Genomic DNA, 17,894 nt, shown 5'->3' on the forward strand with positions numbered 1-17,894 from the left:
TAAAATTTAGATTTAAAAATTAAGTTTTTTAAACCTAAAAATAATCTTTTACATTTAGACAAATTATGTTGTTATCCTCACATTTTGTTTATATTTTTTAATGTTAATTTATTTGTGTAATATGGCTTTTAGATAATGTTCCTCTGTTTACGGAAATAATAATAACTTAATTTTAAGAAAACTTGCTTTGAGAAAGATAATATAAATTAGATAAAAGGATAAAATTAATTGACTTTGAAAATATCTTAAATAGATTGCAGATAAAGATATTTTCATATTAGAAAAATATTTATAAATAACTTATTTTAAGCGGAAATTATTGTTCATTACCATTTAAACATTTGGATGTCTGTATGACTTTAAATTTGTCTACATTTGGTACAAACATCATTAAATAAATTCAGGTAATTTTCGTTCTCAGATAGTTTTCAATGTTTATCTTAGTAAAAATTATTAGTTTTGTAAATCGAAGGATATTTTCGAAAAGTTAAAAACTGTGGATCTGTTGTTTGGAATATTTTACGAAGATATTTAATTATCTTCTTTATTATAATATTTCCTAAATATTTCATTTTTTTATATATTAATACTAGCCGCCTTTGGCGACCAGCCGGTTCGCCAATCTTAGTGTTCGTTAAAATTTTAATAATTAAATATTTTATGCAATTCCAACTTTAATAGATTCTTCAGCAAAATATTTTAAAACTTCAAATTTTGATAGTCATATAATTCACTCATAATATTATAAAGGCCTTCAGTCATAACGTGATATGTATCTCTCTAATTTTCTGTTACCCCTCGTAGAATTTATGCTTTAAATTAAAGTGTAAAGGATTAATCTGCAATTAATATAATAATATTTTTTTACTGAAACAAAGCATTTTTTTTTAATAATATGATTACTGATAATAGAGTCACTGAGCGTTTAAACTTTATGGGCACTAAAGAATATCTTTCTTAATTTATGTAATATCTCAAGAATTTGTCAACAAAATTTTCTCAGATTCATCATGAATGGATCGATTCATTAACAATGTTTCATTTTAAATGCATCAAACACTCAGAAAATAAAATGAATCGTTTAAAATAATCTGTCGAAAACAGATTTAAAAAAACTACTTAAAAAACGATGTACTTGAAACTATAAGCATATATAAAAAATATATATAATTAACATAAATACAATTTAATTACAAAAGCATGCAACTAACCTAAAAATAATTTAAATCATTGAAAACAGGTTAAAAAAAACTACTTAAAAAACGACGTACTTAAAACTATAAGCATATATAAAATATATATATATAACTAACATAAATACAATTTAATTACAAAAGCATGCAACTAACCTAAAAATAATTTAAATCATTGTAAACAGGTTAAAATAAACTACTTAAAAAACGATGTACTTAAAACTATAAGCATATACAAAAAATATATAACTAACATAAATACAATTTACTTACAAAAGCATACAACTAACCTAAAAGTAATTTAAATCGTCCGTTGATAATGGTTGCCATGCCAACGATCAGTACACTGTGCGCATGCGTGAATTTTCTTCGCCTTTTACGTAACGCAAATGCGTGAATTTTTCTACGCCAGTTGGGGTAACGCTATGAAGATTAGACATTTTTAATTTCCTTTATTCTGTGCTATTTTAATTCAAAAGTACTTCAGAATGAATCTGAAACATGGATTCATTAACAATGTTTCATTTTAAATGCATAAAACATTAAGAAAATAAACAGAATCGTTTGAAATAATCCGCCGAAAAATCTTAACCCTAGCCTCATTACTGTTGGGAGAAAAAAAGAACTAAAGCCTAAATCATTTGGCGTTGGGGAAAATCAAAGATTTTTTTGGCGGAAAAGTTGGCGGTGGGGAAAATGGAAGATTTTTTTGGCGGGAAAGTTAGTTTTTAATTAATAATTGACTACCCCTAACATTTAGGGGGATGAAAAATATATGTTGTCCGATTCTCATAGATACCGGATAAGCACAAAAAATTTCATCAAAATCGGTCAAGCCGTTTCGGAGGAGTATGGCAACGAAAACTGTGACACGAGAATTTTATATATTAGATTATTTAAATAATATTTAAGGATTCATAAATTATTTTTCTTCTTGATATATAGTTGCTCGATTGTTTGTTTATAAAAAATTGAATATTCTCTATTTTAGAAACAGATCGTTTCTAAACTGAAGCAATTCATTTATTTTTTTTTAAAAATTATTTGAAACTTCGAAATAAATTAAATGAATTCATAGGAATTATGAATGATCTAAGATTAAATTTTGGGTTCTAGAAAATATAATAAACCAATTCAATTTTTTTTTCTTTCTAAAAAGATAAAACTTTTTACCTTCTTCTTATTAAAATATTTTTATTCCATAGCTTTTATGCAGAATTTCATCTGATATAAAAACACATAAAATGTTTGAAAAACTTCAAACGTAAAAAGTTTGAAGTCATGAAATTGAATTTGAAGAAGTGATTTCAGACTTCAAATATTTTCAAACTTCAGAATTTTTTAATTTTAGAAGGTGTGTGTGTTCTATTGATAATCTCAAATCACAAACTGACTCTTCCGACCCGGCGGAAGGCACTCGGAAAAACTTGAATGACCGGACCGCCGCAACAGCAACACTGGTGGGAACTGTGGTTGAGTCATAAAGGCAATTACCGGCCTCGGTACAACCCTTCCCTAAGGAAGTACGTCTCGTTATCGATAGGAGAAGCAGACAACCAACTTTTCGTGTACCCACAGGGGTGGCGAGATCAACCATCATACCGGAAGTTTCTCATTCTCAATTACGAGGTACCCACTCCCGTGGGACATTTCATTAATAAACGTAACTCTCATGTTCATATGTAATGAATCGATTATATCATTTTTTGTAAACAAAATTTGGTGAAACTCGAAAGTTTGAATTTTATGAACATTCTCCTTCAAATTTGGAAACATCTTTCAATTCACGGTGTGAAATTATTTTAATGTTTCGAATTTATCTATATTAGTGGTTATTAACATTTAATTCATTCCTTATGATTTCAATGTACGCCATGCACCTTGGTTCAGTTTTTAGAGAAAACGCGGCTAACAAGATTTGTTCTAAGTTGAAAATATGGCATTTGCAGAGAAGTACATTGAGAACTGAGAATAAAGTATTAATTGGTAATCTTTTTCTATATTTTTGGGATCAAATCTACTGATTTCTGAATTTTATTTTCTTATTTTTTCCCCTCCTCTAAATTAGTAGGAAATTCCTTTTTTCGATGGCGTGCATTTTCAGTCCACCTGCGCATTATCTTTTGTCCAAACATCTGTTTCCCCAAGGCGTGTGAAACTGCTGAGCAAACTCGCCAACTTTTAAAAGTAATCGTTTGCATAATCTGCGCGTTTACTTTCGGATGTGTTTGCACAGCGCTGTTTTATTTCTTCTATTTTTATCTTTGTGTCGTCTCGTGTTTGAAGCCACTTCCTATATTTATATACATTGCAAATAATTATGATTTTATGAAATTCCCGAATGAAATAGTTTTAAAAATTAAATAAACTTAAGAAAAAAAATCTCATATATGAAATATACTAAGAGAAAGTGTTATAATCCTCAACAAAATCTGATAGTGAGATTTTACAAATTTTTAAATTTCCCATTTTTATGCGCTGGGAAAACAGAGTTTTGGAATTATATCTATCTGTAAATACGGTTATTCAAAAATGCGTTGAGGTACGCAGATTCAATCTGGTGTGTAGTTTTTGCATCAAATGTGTCTACATCTGCCAAAATAAAATCGGTTCTGAAAAATTTGTCTGTTTATGTGTGTAGTAACTCTAAAGCATGAGAATGTAGATGAATAAAATTTGGCACTCATTGTAGATGGAATCATTTTGAATCAAATTCCGTCAAAGGCTTGACCGTCTGTCTATATATTCATTTACAGCGCGTGTAACTGCGAGAACTCGAAAATACAATGACTTAGAGAAAGGAATTTTCATGCGGATTTTGTTACTAAAATTGCAACGTTGTGTCAAGCTTATGTTTCGATCGATCGGCAATAAGGCGTTTTAAATACATATTTAAGTTTTTTCATTGCACTAATAACTATAAAGCTCTCATTTGTGGGATTCTGAAAATAAAAAATTGAGCAGGCGTGGTGTTCACGGCCTTACTAAATGTCCACGTCTTTTATTGTGCAGAAGAGGTGGATATTCCCTGCATTAAGGAATATGCGAAAAAGCTTCGAGGAGATCACTGCCCCTAGTTAAGAAGATGAGAATTTCAACCCTTAAACATACGATGACGTGTCTTAGCCATGCATTAATCTGCAGAATTTTTTATATTTAATTTTGTAATTACATAGAAGGTTACACTTAATCAAAAATAGCAAATATCACTAATCATCGAATTCAGATAGCAATAAATATAGCGTACTATTTAACCGAGAGTTTCGATAACTTCGTAAGTCAAGGGATTAAGCAATCTTGATCATATTTTATTAGCCTTGCTAAATATTTACAACAAATTTTTAGTTAAGAAAGGATATAAGAAACAATTTTCATGCTTTTCGTTTTTTTCTAATTCTTACTTCTTTAAAAACATATTATTCTGTTTATAGATTACATTTCATGCTGGAAAGAATGTTACAATATCATCAAAAGCTTGTCTGCTTTAGATATTTTATTCTTGGCGAACAAAGATTGCTTAAATTGCCTGGAAAAATGCATTTATTTCTAAATGTTTGGATGATTGTGATGAAAACTGTTAAACACGACTTACTCAAAAGCGTTTGGTCTTTCCATTTTCTGCCGAAACAATTGCATTACTTCAGACACAAAAAAGAAAATCTTCTTCGGAAGCATAAAGCTTTAAATATCAACCCAAATATCTTCCTTTTCTTGATGATAAAAATAACCCCCCAGATTTGTTCCTTGAAAAGTATCCGAAGAATCCTTCCGAAAATCCACCTAGTTGACCTAGATAGTGTTTTCCTTCACTTTCTGACAAAAACTGTTGCCGAATTACCTTATGCAATACTTTCAGGAAAAAGCACCTGCACATCCTCATCAGTGTTTATATTTGCATACCGTTCGTTTTCTGCTGGCTGGAACCGCAATCTCTCAATCGTCGCCGACTAAGTCAAGGTTCTTTTTCCTGTTAACTTGCACTGATGTATGCGCAGGGATGCGGAAGTTGACCACGGCGCGAGTGCTTTCAGTAAGTCAATACCGACCGAATCATCCACTTCGCTAATGGCAGATGTTGCTGGCATGATCTGTGTACGATTCCCGCTTGTTTTTATGGCATTTTTAGGGGTTTCCCTTTCAAATAAAAGCGTGCTAGTACGATTTGCTTTATTGTGAAAAGGAATATGTTAGATCTTTTTTATTGTTCAATCATTATATTAGATGCGCAACTTGCTTCCACCATTTTTTCTCAACATTTGAGGATTTATTCTGAAAAGTGATTACTTATTTATGATTCAATGTATTATGGTTCGCTAGCTTTATATTTCCCCCATCTTTTTAGCATTTGTTGGGTACTATCCTGAAAAAAAAACAATGCTTCTTTTGAAGCGATCCCCAAATCAATCCATTTTTGGACTTCTTCATGAGAGTGGAAATGCTGATCAGTCAAGCATGTGCCATCTATCAAAACAAACAGTAGTCCGAAGAAGCAATGTCTGGAGAATATGGCGGGTATGATGAGACCCCCCCCCTCCCCATTTTAGTGATCGAACATTGTCATTCTGGAGGATAACTTTATATTTTCTTCCTTGGTACTATCTCCGTTTCTCCTTCAATACTGGGCTCAAGCGCATCAATTGCATTCGATACCGATTCTCTGTGATTTCCCTTGATTTATGATACCAAGCTGGTCCCACCAAATTTAGAACATAGCCTTGTAGCCATACACATTTGATTTGAAGCATTTAAACCAATCACAAGTTCTTTCACTCATAACAGGTCGTGGTAGCCTGGTGAGAATGTCTCGGCCTCGGAACTGGAGGGATTCAGGTTCGAAATCCGATTCTGCCGAAGAACCGTTGTAATTGGGTCTGGTGCATGCTAAATCCGTCAGGGCCAAATGTTCTATCACTGGTGTGGTGCGGAAGTTTGAAGGGGGAGGGGGTGCGAACTCAGGTGTAATCCTCGTCATCTGACTGTGGTTCAGAATTACAAGGTCTGTCCCAAAATAGCTCTAGTATTGCTTTAAAATACGAGACGTTAATATAATTAAAATTTTTAAAAAAATCATTCAGAGCAGATTCACCGTAAGTACTTGAGAGCATTCGATGAGCATCAGCCACTATTTTCTTCAAATGAAAGCAGAAAATCAAAGCTTCCTGCAAATGACCAGAAATGGCTCGAAAACGAATATCTTCGATCGAGAATAAATTTAAGATGCAAATACATATTCTCTAATGTGGAGTTGTCGTTACATTGACAGATGTCCAAGCGTGACATTTTTGAGCTGTTTATTTTGATCAGCACTTATCGTTGTAGCAAACTATAAAAAAAAAAACCATGGACGCAAAGTAATACATCTAATATTATTACATATTCAATATTTTTGTGAAGAGAACAATTATATTTATCCATATATTCTTTAATACTTCACCACCGTTAGTATTTTCTGATCCCGATTACCATAAGAAATAGTTCCCCTTCTCTCAAGTAAATAAAAAAGTGAATAAATACTATGTTTTCAAAAACATATACAATATTAATTTTTATTTAAATAGTAATAATTAACTTATACCACATTAAAATCGATAAAAAAAAGATTAGTTTAGTTATATTAACATCCCGTTTTTAAAGCAACACTCCGGCTATTTTAGGACGGACGTTATAATTCTGAACCACTGTCGGATATCGAGGGAGACACCAGATCTGGCACCACCCCTCTTCAAACTTCCACACCATACCAGTGGCAGAACATTTGGCCCCGACGGATGCACCAGACCCGCGCGCGACGGTTTTTCGGTGGAATAAGGTCTCGAACCTGAAACCCTTCCGGTTCCGAAGACGAGACCTTACTTCCAGGCCACCGCTGCTCCTCCCATCAAAACAAAATGAGAGAAGACAACTTAATATAACTTTATTTTCCTTGCTTAAATTGCAGAAAAAATTTGGCTTGACTTTTTAATCTTATAACAGCTTCTGATCTAAATCTCTCGTTCATTGGTGATTTCAGATAGACTGCCATGCTTTACAGCTCCAGTAATTAATAATTTATTCGAACATTTCTGGGCTTCAGTGGAAATACAGACTCGGGCATTCGTTCTATATGAGTTACGTTGTCGTAGACTGACAGAAATTTTCGCAAACAAGTTATGTTCGTACAGTGTGATTTAAAAGCATATTTAATTCCATGAAATCATCTAAATTTCACTGAAGGGAATATAGACTAATAGTACAAAATAAATAAATAAGCATGTTGAAGAAATTATGCAGAGTGCAATAGCTTTCTAGTCCTAAAGAACGAGTTACCTCTGCAGATTTTGAATAAAATTATAATTGCAAATGAAAAGTACAGACATAGAAAATTTAGCATTGAAACAAATTCGCTTCTGAAGAATTTTTCTTTCTGTCTTACATTATACAAGGAATATAGCTCTGAATTAAATCTTTCACATTTTAGTCGTATAACTTTTTTTTTGCCAAAATATAGCTGGATTGTTTAAAATTCTATCTAGATATCTGAAATTTTATTTCCGGAAATCTCAATTAGTAGTTTCATAATGTTAGTCAATTAGTAGTTAAGAGGGGAAAAATAACATGACGTCACAAATGATATAAGACAACTTACATTTCGACGGTCGCCGTTAGCTTGTTACATGATTGTTATGTTATGTGACCTTAATACGTTTAAGAACTATAAACCTTTATTATGACGGATTTACATTCGGCCAGTAGCCTGCGCATGCGCAGAAAGGGACTGATTTATAATAGCCACAATTTCATAAGATTGATTTAGGCATTCCATGCTTGGACGTCCCTGAATTTTTCTTTTTCACTGCGTATCATATTAAAACAATGGATATTTACATAAGAAACACAGTAAAATAAAAATAAAAAGGTCAATATACGTATATTTGGAAAAATATAAAAATAAATTGGAGGGGGAAAAAAACCTTGTCTCAGAGTGAACGAAGGGCCAAAAATGTCAGTGACAAGTGATCAATTTCTTAACGGGGGAGGGGAAAAAAACCCTTTAAATTTTACAAACGCATGCGCAGTAAGAGAAAAATACAATTCAGCGGCATGTTGTTGCCCCGTCGGCACAGTTACTTGCCATCGACCGAACAGCATTTTTCTGCGCATGCGCTGCCTACTGGCCGTCTTATAACTGGCCGAATGTAAACCCGTCATAATAAAGGTTTATAGTTCCTAAACGTATTAAGGTCACATAACATAACAATCATGTAACAAGCTAACGGCGACCGTCGAAATGTAAGTTGTCTTATATCATTTGTGACGACATGTTATTTTTCCCCTCTTAATTGCGTTTTGATGATTGGGAAGGTGCACTTTTCATGTATAGTACCATTTTTAAACTTCAGTATAAAAGATTTCTCAAGAAATTAACTAATTTAATAAATCGCTAAAAAACATTTTTTTTTCTTTTTCTTTTTCTTTTCTGTACTAACAAGAAAAATAACATTTGATATTTTACAGTTTTTATCATGAATGTGAAGTTAAATGTGAAAAACGAAGTTCGAAACTTACATCCTTTCTTTATTCTGAGAACAATACTTTTGAATTTAAAACAACCGAAAGAAGAAAAAAATCATTAACGTCCACATCATATGAATACAAAAACCAATCCTTGTGTAAGATTTCTAAAAAGATATATTTCAAAGTAACGAGTATTGTTAGATTCTATCTTGTGAATGCATATCACGATGATTAATAACAGTAAAAAGTAAGTTTTTCATATTATTACTTTTAAAAGAGGGTTTTTAAATATCTTTTGTTCGAACTATGTTATCATGAATTATTTAAATTTATGCGTTATTTATTACTTTACGCATACACACAAAGAGTAATAGGCGTATGTACTGATTGTTGATAAATTGAGTTGTTTTTGACTGTGTGATTTATAAAAGTTATATAATCTTTAAAATTCATCAGTAGTTGTTTTTTTTTATAAATAAAATGAAAAATATAATTATTTTTTTTAGGAAAAAACTTTTAACTAGTTTTGATGTAAATTCGATGCTATTTCTTTATACACTTCTTTTTTTATGTTTTAAGAAATGAAATGAAACCAGCAGGAGTGGTCTCGTCGAAACTTTCTCGCAAACTCTCTGAAAAAAGATTGCACATATTGAATCTTGAATTAGGTTTTCGCCCATACTTTCTGTTCCAACCCTATATATGACGCAGTATTGTCGCATGGTTTTTGTGCCAGTCAACACCCTTCAACCCATCAACCTACCCTGAAAACAGTGTTATCCCTCTTTATTGCGTGAAAATTGTGGATCTCTAGTAATGTCTCGTACATCGTAAGTGCTCATATTTTTATTCCCACTCATGAGCATTTTGTGTTTTGTAATATAATGGAGAAAACAGAGTATGTATTTTCGGCGCCTCTTCGTTGATCAAAATATAACACAGGTTTACAATTTTAGTAACAAGGTCATATACCAAATTTCATTTATCTATGTCATTCAGTTTTTGAGCCATCACGTTTAAATGCATGCAAATTTACATATGAGCAATACACACATAATATTATGCTTCCCTACAGAATAAATATATATATTTTTTTAAATTGTATTTTTTGAAATACAGTAAAGTGCTTCACTATTTTTATGAACTTTTTCATATATAGCAATACGCAAAATTCTAATTTTATGTATTCAAAAACATATATGTATATTCTTTTTCATAAACATTGGAACTTGGATAATTCAATAAATTATGGCGCCCCAATAAAAATTCAACCTACCCAACAATAGAAATACGAAAAACTGGGCACAGAAATAAATATAGCGAGAAAAGTGGCCATTTTTAAATTAAAAATAATTATAGAATTTTAATATTTGATAGTTTAATGCATTGCACATAATTAATTAATTAATAAAAGTCAAATTCAATAAATAAAATAATAATCAATAAATTAAGTAATAATTTCAATTAATAAGAATATTAAAATATTGCATCACAACTCATTTTTCAATGTTGAAATGTGAGAAATTTTTTCTTGCCTATTTGATGCAATATTTTCTAGTGAAATAAGAATCATAGGAAATTATTCATTTAAGTACTAAAGACAAGAGGCGCGAACGTGTTTAACTAAAAAAGACTATTAAAAAAAATATTTTTTACAATTTAATGATGGCTTTTGAATTTGTCAGCTTGAATTTAACGAAATAAATTCGAATTAGCGATGATATTTGTTCATTATATTTATTGGAAGTTAATTGGAACAGATAAAAATTCGAATATCTACGAATTTGGATTTAAAAGTTCGAATTACCTAAGTTTCAGTCCAATTTAATGCACACCCTTTTAATCGCTCCTCCCCCTTCAGCACTCACGCATCAACACAATCAAATTATTGTTTAATTCAACTTCTGTCGGGCATTGGAAATCCGGTGAGCTTGTCCTCTCATCTTCACATTTTTTTAATGGCTTCCGTATCCGATTGGATTCCTGTCGTTAAAAGTTCCTTGTCGGCCGCTGGCAACAGGTTGATGCCGTTGCTTAGCAACGAAGTTCCGGGCGAGACGGCGTCTTCAGGACGCGCTTTGTGGTCACATCACCATCCGATCCCGGGATGCCGAATGATCCCTGTGACTCAGATGGAATTTCCTCTTGCGTATCTTTCCCTCTTCCATATGTTGTGCCCGCTCTGCGTCTCCCTCTAGCTGAAATAGGGAAAGAAGTCAAGAAAGGAGGTATTTATTTGTAAATTTATGAGTGCTGCAAAATTAATATTTTATGCAGAAATTTTTTGATGGCACAGTATCTGTTTTATTTTATAAATTAAATGGCATTGCTTAAAAAATGTATTGAACATGGATATGGAAAATGCTAAGGATATCATAACTGCTTGCTCTAAGGCGTTTGAATTTTCACGGTGAATGTGATATTTTATTTATTGGTTTATTTTGTTTCTTTTTGTATTTTAAGCATACATTTCTCATTTTTCTATGCGAATTTCATTCAACAAAAATTATGCAAGGATTTAGATTATTTTAATCCATGCCCAATTTTAAAGAACAGATTCCAATTTTTGAATTTCTTACTTTGTATACTATACACTTGACAACTTTATATAGGTCACTAGCTGGTGCCCGGCGCGTTGTTGCCGCTGAAGAATTTATTTTGGAAATGACGTTTGAAATTTGAAATATCTATCTTTTTTAATTGGGAATGATTGAAAGAATTATATTTATTTTCTTTTCGACAGTGAACACATTCATGGAAATTGAATGATATATAAAGAATTATAAATAATGTTTATTCTATTTTTTTTTTCACTTTAGGTATGATAATTGTACTATGCTTATAACCTCCGCGCAAATGCAAGCAATAAGTTGGCAAAGTTTTATCGCAATCGAATGAACGGTACGGCAGCGCATAAAATACGAATAAACAAAAATTCATTTTTATATAGCTTATGAAAGTTTGTAATTAAAGAAACAAAATCGTCATTCCATGATATCTGTTTAGAAAAAATGACATTTCTTTTGTCTATGGTTTTCATTCAAATGGATTTAATATATTCAAATAGATATTTTTAAATAAAAATTCAAATTGATATTTTTTTGTTTATGAAACTAAATATATAACTCGAAATAAATCACTGAGTTTGCAGTTTATATTAAGAATAAAGTTTACCGAAGAATATTCTGTAAATGAAAATTACGGTCGCTTGAGCCATTCTTAGTATTTTGAAAAATAATACAAAAAAATTATTTCAAAATATTTATTTAAAAGTTTTACATTTCTTTTCTTCCTGCTTCATTTTTTTCTAAAATCGAATAATACATCAAAAAGTTAAACAGCTTTGATTTAAAAAAAATGATGGAACATAATAATTTGAATCTATAAATAACGTCATATGCTTTTCTATGGAATTAATGTTTGATTACAAACTATATTTGCAAATTACAAGCCAACCAGTGACTTAGTAAATGAAATTGGCACTCTGTGCTATGTTCTTCTTTTTACTTTTCTCTTCTTCTTACTTTTTTTATTCTTTCTGTTCTCATTAGTTGCCCTCTTCATTTAAAAATATAAAATAACTGCAAAGATATTGGATTCGTTGTATCCTGAACATCGACATCTTCCATAATCCGAATCGATACCTTCCATAATGAAATCCACCTCTCTATCTCACTTAAATAACCCGTATAAAATTTTAATGGGCAGCAATTTAAAATAAGTGGATCTGAATGACTGTTCACTACAAATTGTCTAGAAATATATTCATAGTTAACTTGCTACAGAACGTAACTGGTTTGTTCGCCCTTCCTTTTTTTCACAAAGATTTTTAAAACAGTTCAGAATTTCAAAAGTAATAAAATCATCTTCAGTGACGAACAGCATTCTGTGAAAATAAATTGATGAATGTCGTTGTATTTATTAAGCATGAATATTTAATCATCGCATTACATTGTACATTGTTTACATAAAATTCAACAAAATGTATCATGTGTCTCTTAAGAAAAAAACTTTCAGAATTTCTGAATATATTATTATATCAAGAAACATCTGAAATGAATTGAAATATTATTAACTATATTGTTAAAAATCAAAAGAAGATTGATGAAATATGTATAATTTAGATATACTTTTCTGGAATAGTCTATGGTACACTTTTGTTTTTACCTTTTAATGATAGATGGCGCCACAAAGCATACATGTAAAGTTGAATTTCTCCTATCGTATACAAATAATCCGTATGGAAATTCTGAAGTCTCTTCAAATACAATGAATGTTACAAGGACATTGTTGTTTTAAATTTATTCTTCTCCAAAAATTTTTTGTCGTCATTCATTTTCGTGTGTTTTATAAAATATGCGTTATGAAATCATCAGCGTTATAAATTTAAAATTAAAACATTTATTTAGTATTGACAAAATATATTATTTAATTTATTTTTAACATTTTATTGCCATTTTGATTTAGATATTGACGTGAACTCAAATCTTTTAATTTTATAATATTATTTTTTCTGGTATTTTTTAATTGGTATTAAGATCCAATTGGGTTTTTTTATCCTCTTTTTAATAATTTTCTTTAAAAAGTACTTTTAGAAATGTAATGAGAAACCAGTACAGTGTGAAAAAGAGTAAAAAAAAAGTGGGGATTTTAGATTTAAATGCAGATTTAATCGCATATTTTATTTCATTTTGGGGAAATTAAAGAAAATTCCATTTCTTTTGTTGTTGCCGGGGCGAATTCAGAATATATTTGGCTCATAATATATATTCAGAATAAATTCGGTGAGCTGTAAGGTCTCGAAATTTAGTTTTAAAAAAAGCATTACAGTAAACAAGCTGACTTACAAAATACATATATAACGGTATTATCCGGTATGTATTTTTGCAATCTTATTATAATCAATTTAAATTTGATTAACAGCAAGCCATAAAAACAAGAAAAATGCTTTTGGCCTTCACTTATAACTTTTTGTTAAATGGAATAATTATTAATGCTATTGAAATTTCATAAGTATATTTTTTTATTTTAAATGCTACATTTAAAACCATTATTTATCATGAAAATTGTTAAGTTTTTATTTCTTTACTTTTATTTTTATTTCTCATTATATGTGAAAAAATTGCAATTTTATATGAAATTATAATTATATTATTTAAAAAATTTATCTTTTTGTTCTTGACATTTCAACTGCATTACAATAGGAGAAACATTAAAAGGCATTTACGTGACCGAATAATTTAGATAGTTCCTTTTTTTTTAATGTTTCATTAAAATATTCTTTGTATACATAAAGTCTTTTCTTGTTAGATAATAAATGTCTGTCATTTTCCAATTTGTTGCATATCTCATGTGGAACAGCATTTTAAGAACAGAAAGATAGCAGACCACCCTGTCAGATGTTTACCAACCGCATGGATTTATGCAAGTGGCTAATAACGAGGTCTCCTCCTGTGTAATAAATACATGGATTTATTTCTGATAATTATACAGACGTAGAGAGACATTCTTTGTGATGAATTTATAAACATTCTTAATTGCGACAAGATAATTGAGCATTTAATTAATTTGAAACTGACAAGGTGTTTTCCAGTTTGATGTGTTCATTTCTCGACCGTACTCTTATTCTGGAACAGTATAAATCATTTCACAAAAGATGCGGTTTTGCATTCTGCAATATTATTTTTTTTCCCGAAAGATGGAGAAATTTCAGGCGAAAGAAGATAAATATATAATTCCCCAAATACTTTTATATTTATCTCTTCTTTTCGGACTAGGATAATTCAAATAAAATTTCCAATATGGATATTATATGGTAGTGAAATAACAGCACTACTTTTTCCATTGGTTAGCAAATAATAATTCTTTCTGCTTTTCTGTCAAAATGCTCTTTCTAGCAAAAATGTTTTGTTTAACAGTGTACTTATCCATCTCATAGACACAGGAGTTGCTGAGGGATGGGAATGTTTACTTAATTACATTTTAAATATCACGGTTCCCACTTTTGAGAGGATCGCAAAAGTCCTAACAGTTTCAGCCTATCCAGAGTTTTCTATTTCAAAAATATTTTTTAAAAATATTATACTTGATATAAAATACTTACTTAAAGTTTTCTATATAGCTTTTTAATTTTTTTTCATTAACCTATTGTTTAATTTATTATTTTTTTTTTAAATTTTTGGGATCTAAACACCAAATTGTATTTTTCGTAGGATTACTTATAACATTCTATCACTGCTTTGGTTTTGAAATAATTATATATATATTTATATATAATTGCCAGCTCACTGGTATCATGTTTGTCATCTTGAGCCTATTCAAAATTATGAGTTCTAAAATAGCCCTTTTGTTGTTTTAATGAGATGTAATTATATAAATAATCAAGGAATTTATAAAATATTTACTCTTTGGATGATGGATGGATCCTTTAAATATATATATATATATATATATATATATATATATATATATATATATATATATATATATATATATATATATATATATATATATTAGCTGGATAAACAAATTGCTTTCCTTTTTTTCGAGTCGTTTGAAAATAAGTTTTGTTTCCCCTTTCGATCACTTGTGAATTCTGGTAATCAACTTTCCCAGTTCATATGGGTAATGTAAGAACCGAACAAGGGAATAAAAACATCAGAATAATCACTAAGCAGATTAATTTTTCTTAGGAAAAAAACCTTAAAGTTTTATTCGCGCAACATTTGTATCAAACATATTGCTTGTTTTACTTAATTTCGTATTTTAAAGCAACATTAATCTGGGACATATATGCTAGGAAAATGACACCTGAACTGGCATCCGTCTCGTATTCCTGAGGCTCTCCAGCAAGCGAGCATTTGACCTTAGAGGTCCGATTTCGAAGCCGAGATCTTAGCACCAGGTCATCTCTGCAGCTTATACTGAAATAAAAATTATACTAATACATCCGTTATCAAACTAAAAGAAATAAAAACTATTTTCATAACTGTAATGAAAGATTTATAATTCATGCGCTTCCTTTAACCTAGATTAAAATATAGTGTTTATAAATGAATATCCCAATTTTGATTGGTTGTTGAAAGAAAACAAAACCAAGTACAGCTTGTTGTAGCCACGGTGGTAAGGTTTCGGCTTCGGAACCAGAAGGTCTGGTGCATTTTAATCCGTCGGGGCCAAACGTCCTCGTGGAAGTTTGGAGAGTGGGTGCCAGCTTAGATTTCATCCACGTCATCTGACCGTGGTTTAAAATTACGAGGTTCCTTCAAAAATAGCCCTAGTATTTCTTTAAAACGGGACGTTAATATAAATAAACTAAACTAAACAGCATTGTTTATCAGAAGTAAAAAATAACAGTTGAAAACTTGAATCTATTCCAGTTACAAGTGTTCAATGCGATCCCTCCAGAAAGACGAAGGATGTCGAATCGGTATGATAACTTATCCCACAATTTTTTCTGGGTATTGGTATGGAACTCAGAAAAGATGCATGTGTGGCGGTACTTAATTGTTTGGGAGGGAACTACATCAAACTGCAAGTGTTTGTTTCCGCATTACCAATAGACGTTTACAAATTTAAGAATTTATATCTATAGGCTTTCAAAGCTTCACGTCAGAGATGCTTAAAAAGTATGTGATGAGTTATCGTATCTTCTTGATATCATTGGTATTTTTGGAGAGGCTTACAATAAACTTTTATAAATGTGTTGGATTTAAATTTTCACCTGCTGTGTGTAATTTACGGTAAACAACAAGATTGTACTTTGTTTTATTTTTTTTTGATAGCCTTACAGATATTCATTTATAAACACCCTGTACATTGCGGAACTATTATTTTCCAGTAATTGAATCTCTAAATCCATTTAAAAGCTCTTATCAGATCTGAAAATTAAATACAAATGCCCTCCCTGACCTCTCTGCAGTGATAAAACATTTATCTATCTTTCACTTAAGCCTAAGCCCAAACTCAAATGAGAATTTTCTCATGAAATCTAATGAGATTTAAGTTCTTAAAGTTCTCGGTCAATATTAACTCTTGGGAGAAGTGATTTTTTTTCTTTTATTATTATTATTTCATTTCGAGGAGTGGCATCAGAAGAAATCCGTTTCTTTTTCCGATTCAGTTGAGATTGTTTAAATAACCTTTAATGAAACATTTTTTTTTTTTTTTTTTTTTTTTTTTTGAGGGCACACTTTTCACTCAAGTGATGGAGAAAAAGTGTGCATTTCTGTAGCTTGAAAGGGTTCTGCGCAATCTGCGATCCAGTAGGTATTGATTCTCTCATGAAGTGGTTGTGCATTCTATGAATAAGGTAATTTTTTGTAATTCAGTTTTAACCGTATGTGTAATAATACATTTTTGTACCGTTATTTTTTGCATTTTTTTATTTCATTTTCAATGATATAATAATTGGATCATAAATTAATTTATTCTTTATAATTTTAACTTGTGGAAAGAATTTAATCTTTTCATACACAGATATGGATTTTGGTTGGTTGAGACCCCTTGGGGTGGGGGTGGGATGGAAGTCCTCTGAAAACATGACATATAAATACTTGTACATTACAACATTTTATTCAGTTCGGTTTGAAATAATATAATTTAAATTTTTTTTAAATCATGGTAATTGTATTTTTACAAATAATAACTATTACTTTAAAAATAAAATTTTGTGATTAGTGTAAATTTTTGGTTGTTGTTAAATAAGAAAGTGTGAATTCAGAAATTTTATTTTGATATCTTAAATATACTTATTTTTTTATTCTGTATATCTTTCGATTTTTATCACAATCATAACAAAACATTATCGGTGTAAGTTAAAAATTGAAAGGAAGGTGTTAGCTTTTTTCTGAGTAAAATTACTTTATGCATCGCTGTTAAATAATTAAATTTGATTTCTACATAACATTTTGAGAGGTCATAAAGCTCAAAAAGAAAGTTAATTTAATACTAAATATTGAAATATGATAAAAATATGAAGAAAATATGTCAAGGGCCTACTTGTATCTCGAAGTCCCTCGCGCGCTTATTGAGTCTTGTCTTTGGTCCACTGCTGCCTACACAAAAAGAAAATGTTGAAGTAGTCGAAATAATCATTTAAAAACAAATAAGCTACGCGAATGAAATTTGATAGAGTTTTTACTCTAATATTCAAACTGACATCACATCTTTTTTACCTGCAATGGATTCCAAAATTTAATTGGCTTA

General features: G+C 30.4%; 2 protein-coding genes across 11 annotated transcripts in view; one reads left to right on the top strand and one right to left on the bottom strand.

Annotated features, from left to right (window-relative positions):
• LOC129965543 (tensin-1-like) overlaps positions 1–17,894 on the top strand; it is a 474,618-nt gene that overhangs the window by 217,760 nt on the left and 238,964 nt on the right. The gene's annotated exons all lie outside the window — the stretch shown is intronic.
• LOC129965545 (uncharacterized) overlaps positions 10,473–17,894 on the bottom strand; it is a 31,773-nt gene continuing 24,351 nt past the window's right edge. Inside the window, exons 2-3 of one of the 3 annotated variants that reach the window (XM_056079531.1) lie at positions 15,498–15,610; positions 10,473–10,885 (exon numbers count right to left, since the gene is read on the bottom strand). In XM_056079531.1, the coding sequence (XP_055935506.1) occupies positions 10,722–10,885; positions 15,498–15,610 (277 nt within the window). In that variant the 3' untranslated portion in view covers positions 10,473–10,721. Of the gene's footprint in view, positions 10,886–15,497; positions 15,611–17,687; positions 17,744–17,894 lie in introns of all 3 variants that reach the window. The other 2 variants (XM_056079532.1, XM_056079533.1) reach the window with 2 other exon arrangements.

The sequence above is a fragment of the Argiope bruennichi genome, chromosome 4 (assembly GCF_947563725.1).
Source record: "Argiope bruennichi chromosome 4, qqArgBrue1.1, whole genome shotgun sequence".
Classification (NCBI taxonomy): domain Eukaryota; kingdom Metazoa; phylum Arthropoda; class Arachnida; order Araneae; family Araneidae; genus Argiope; species Argiope bruennichi.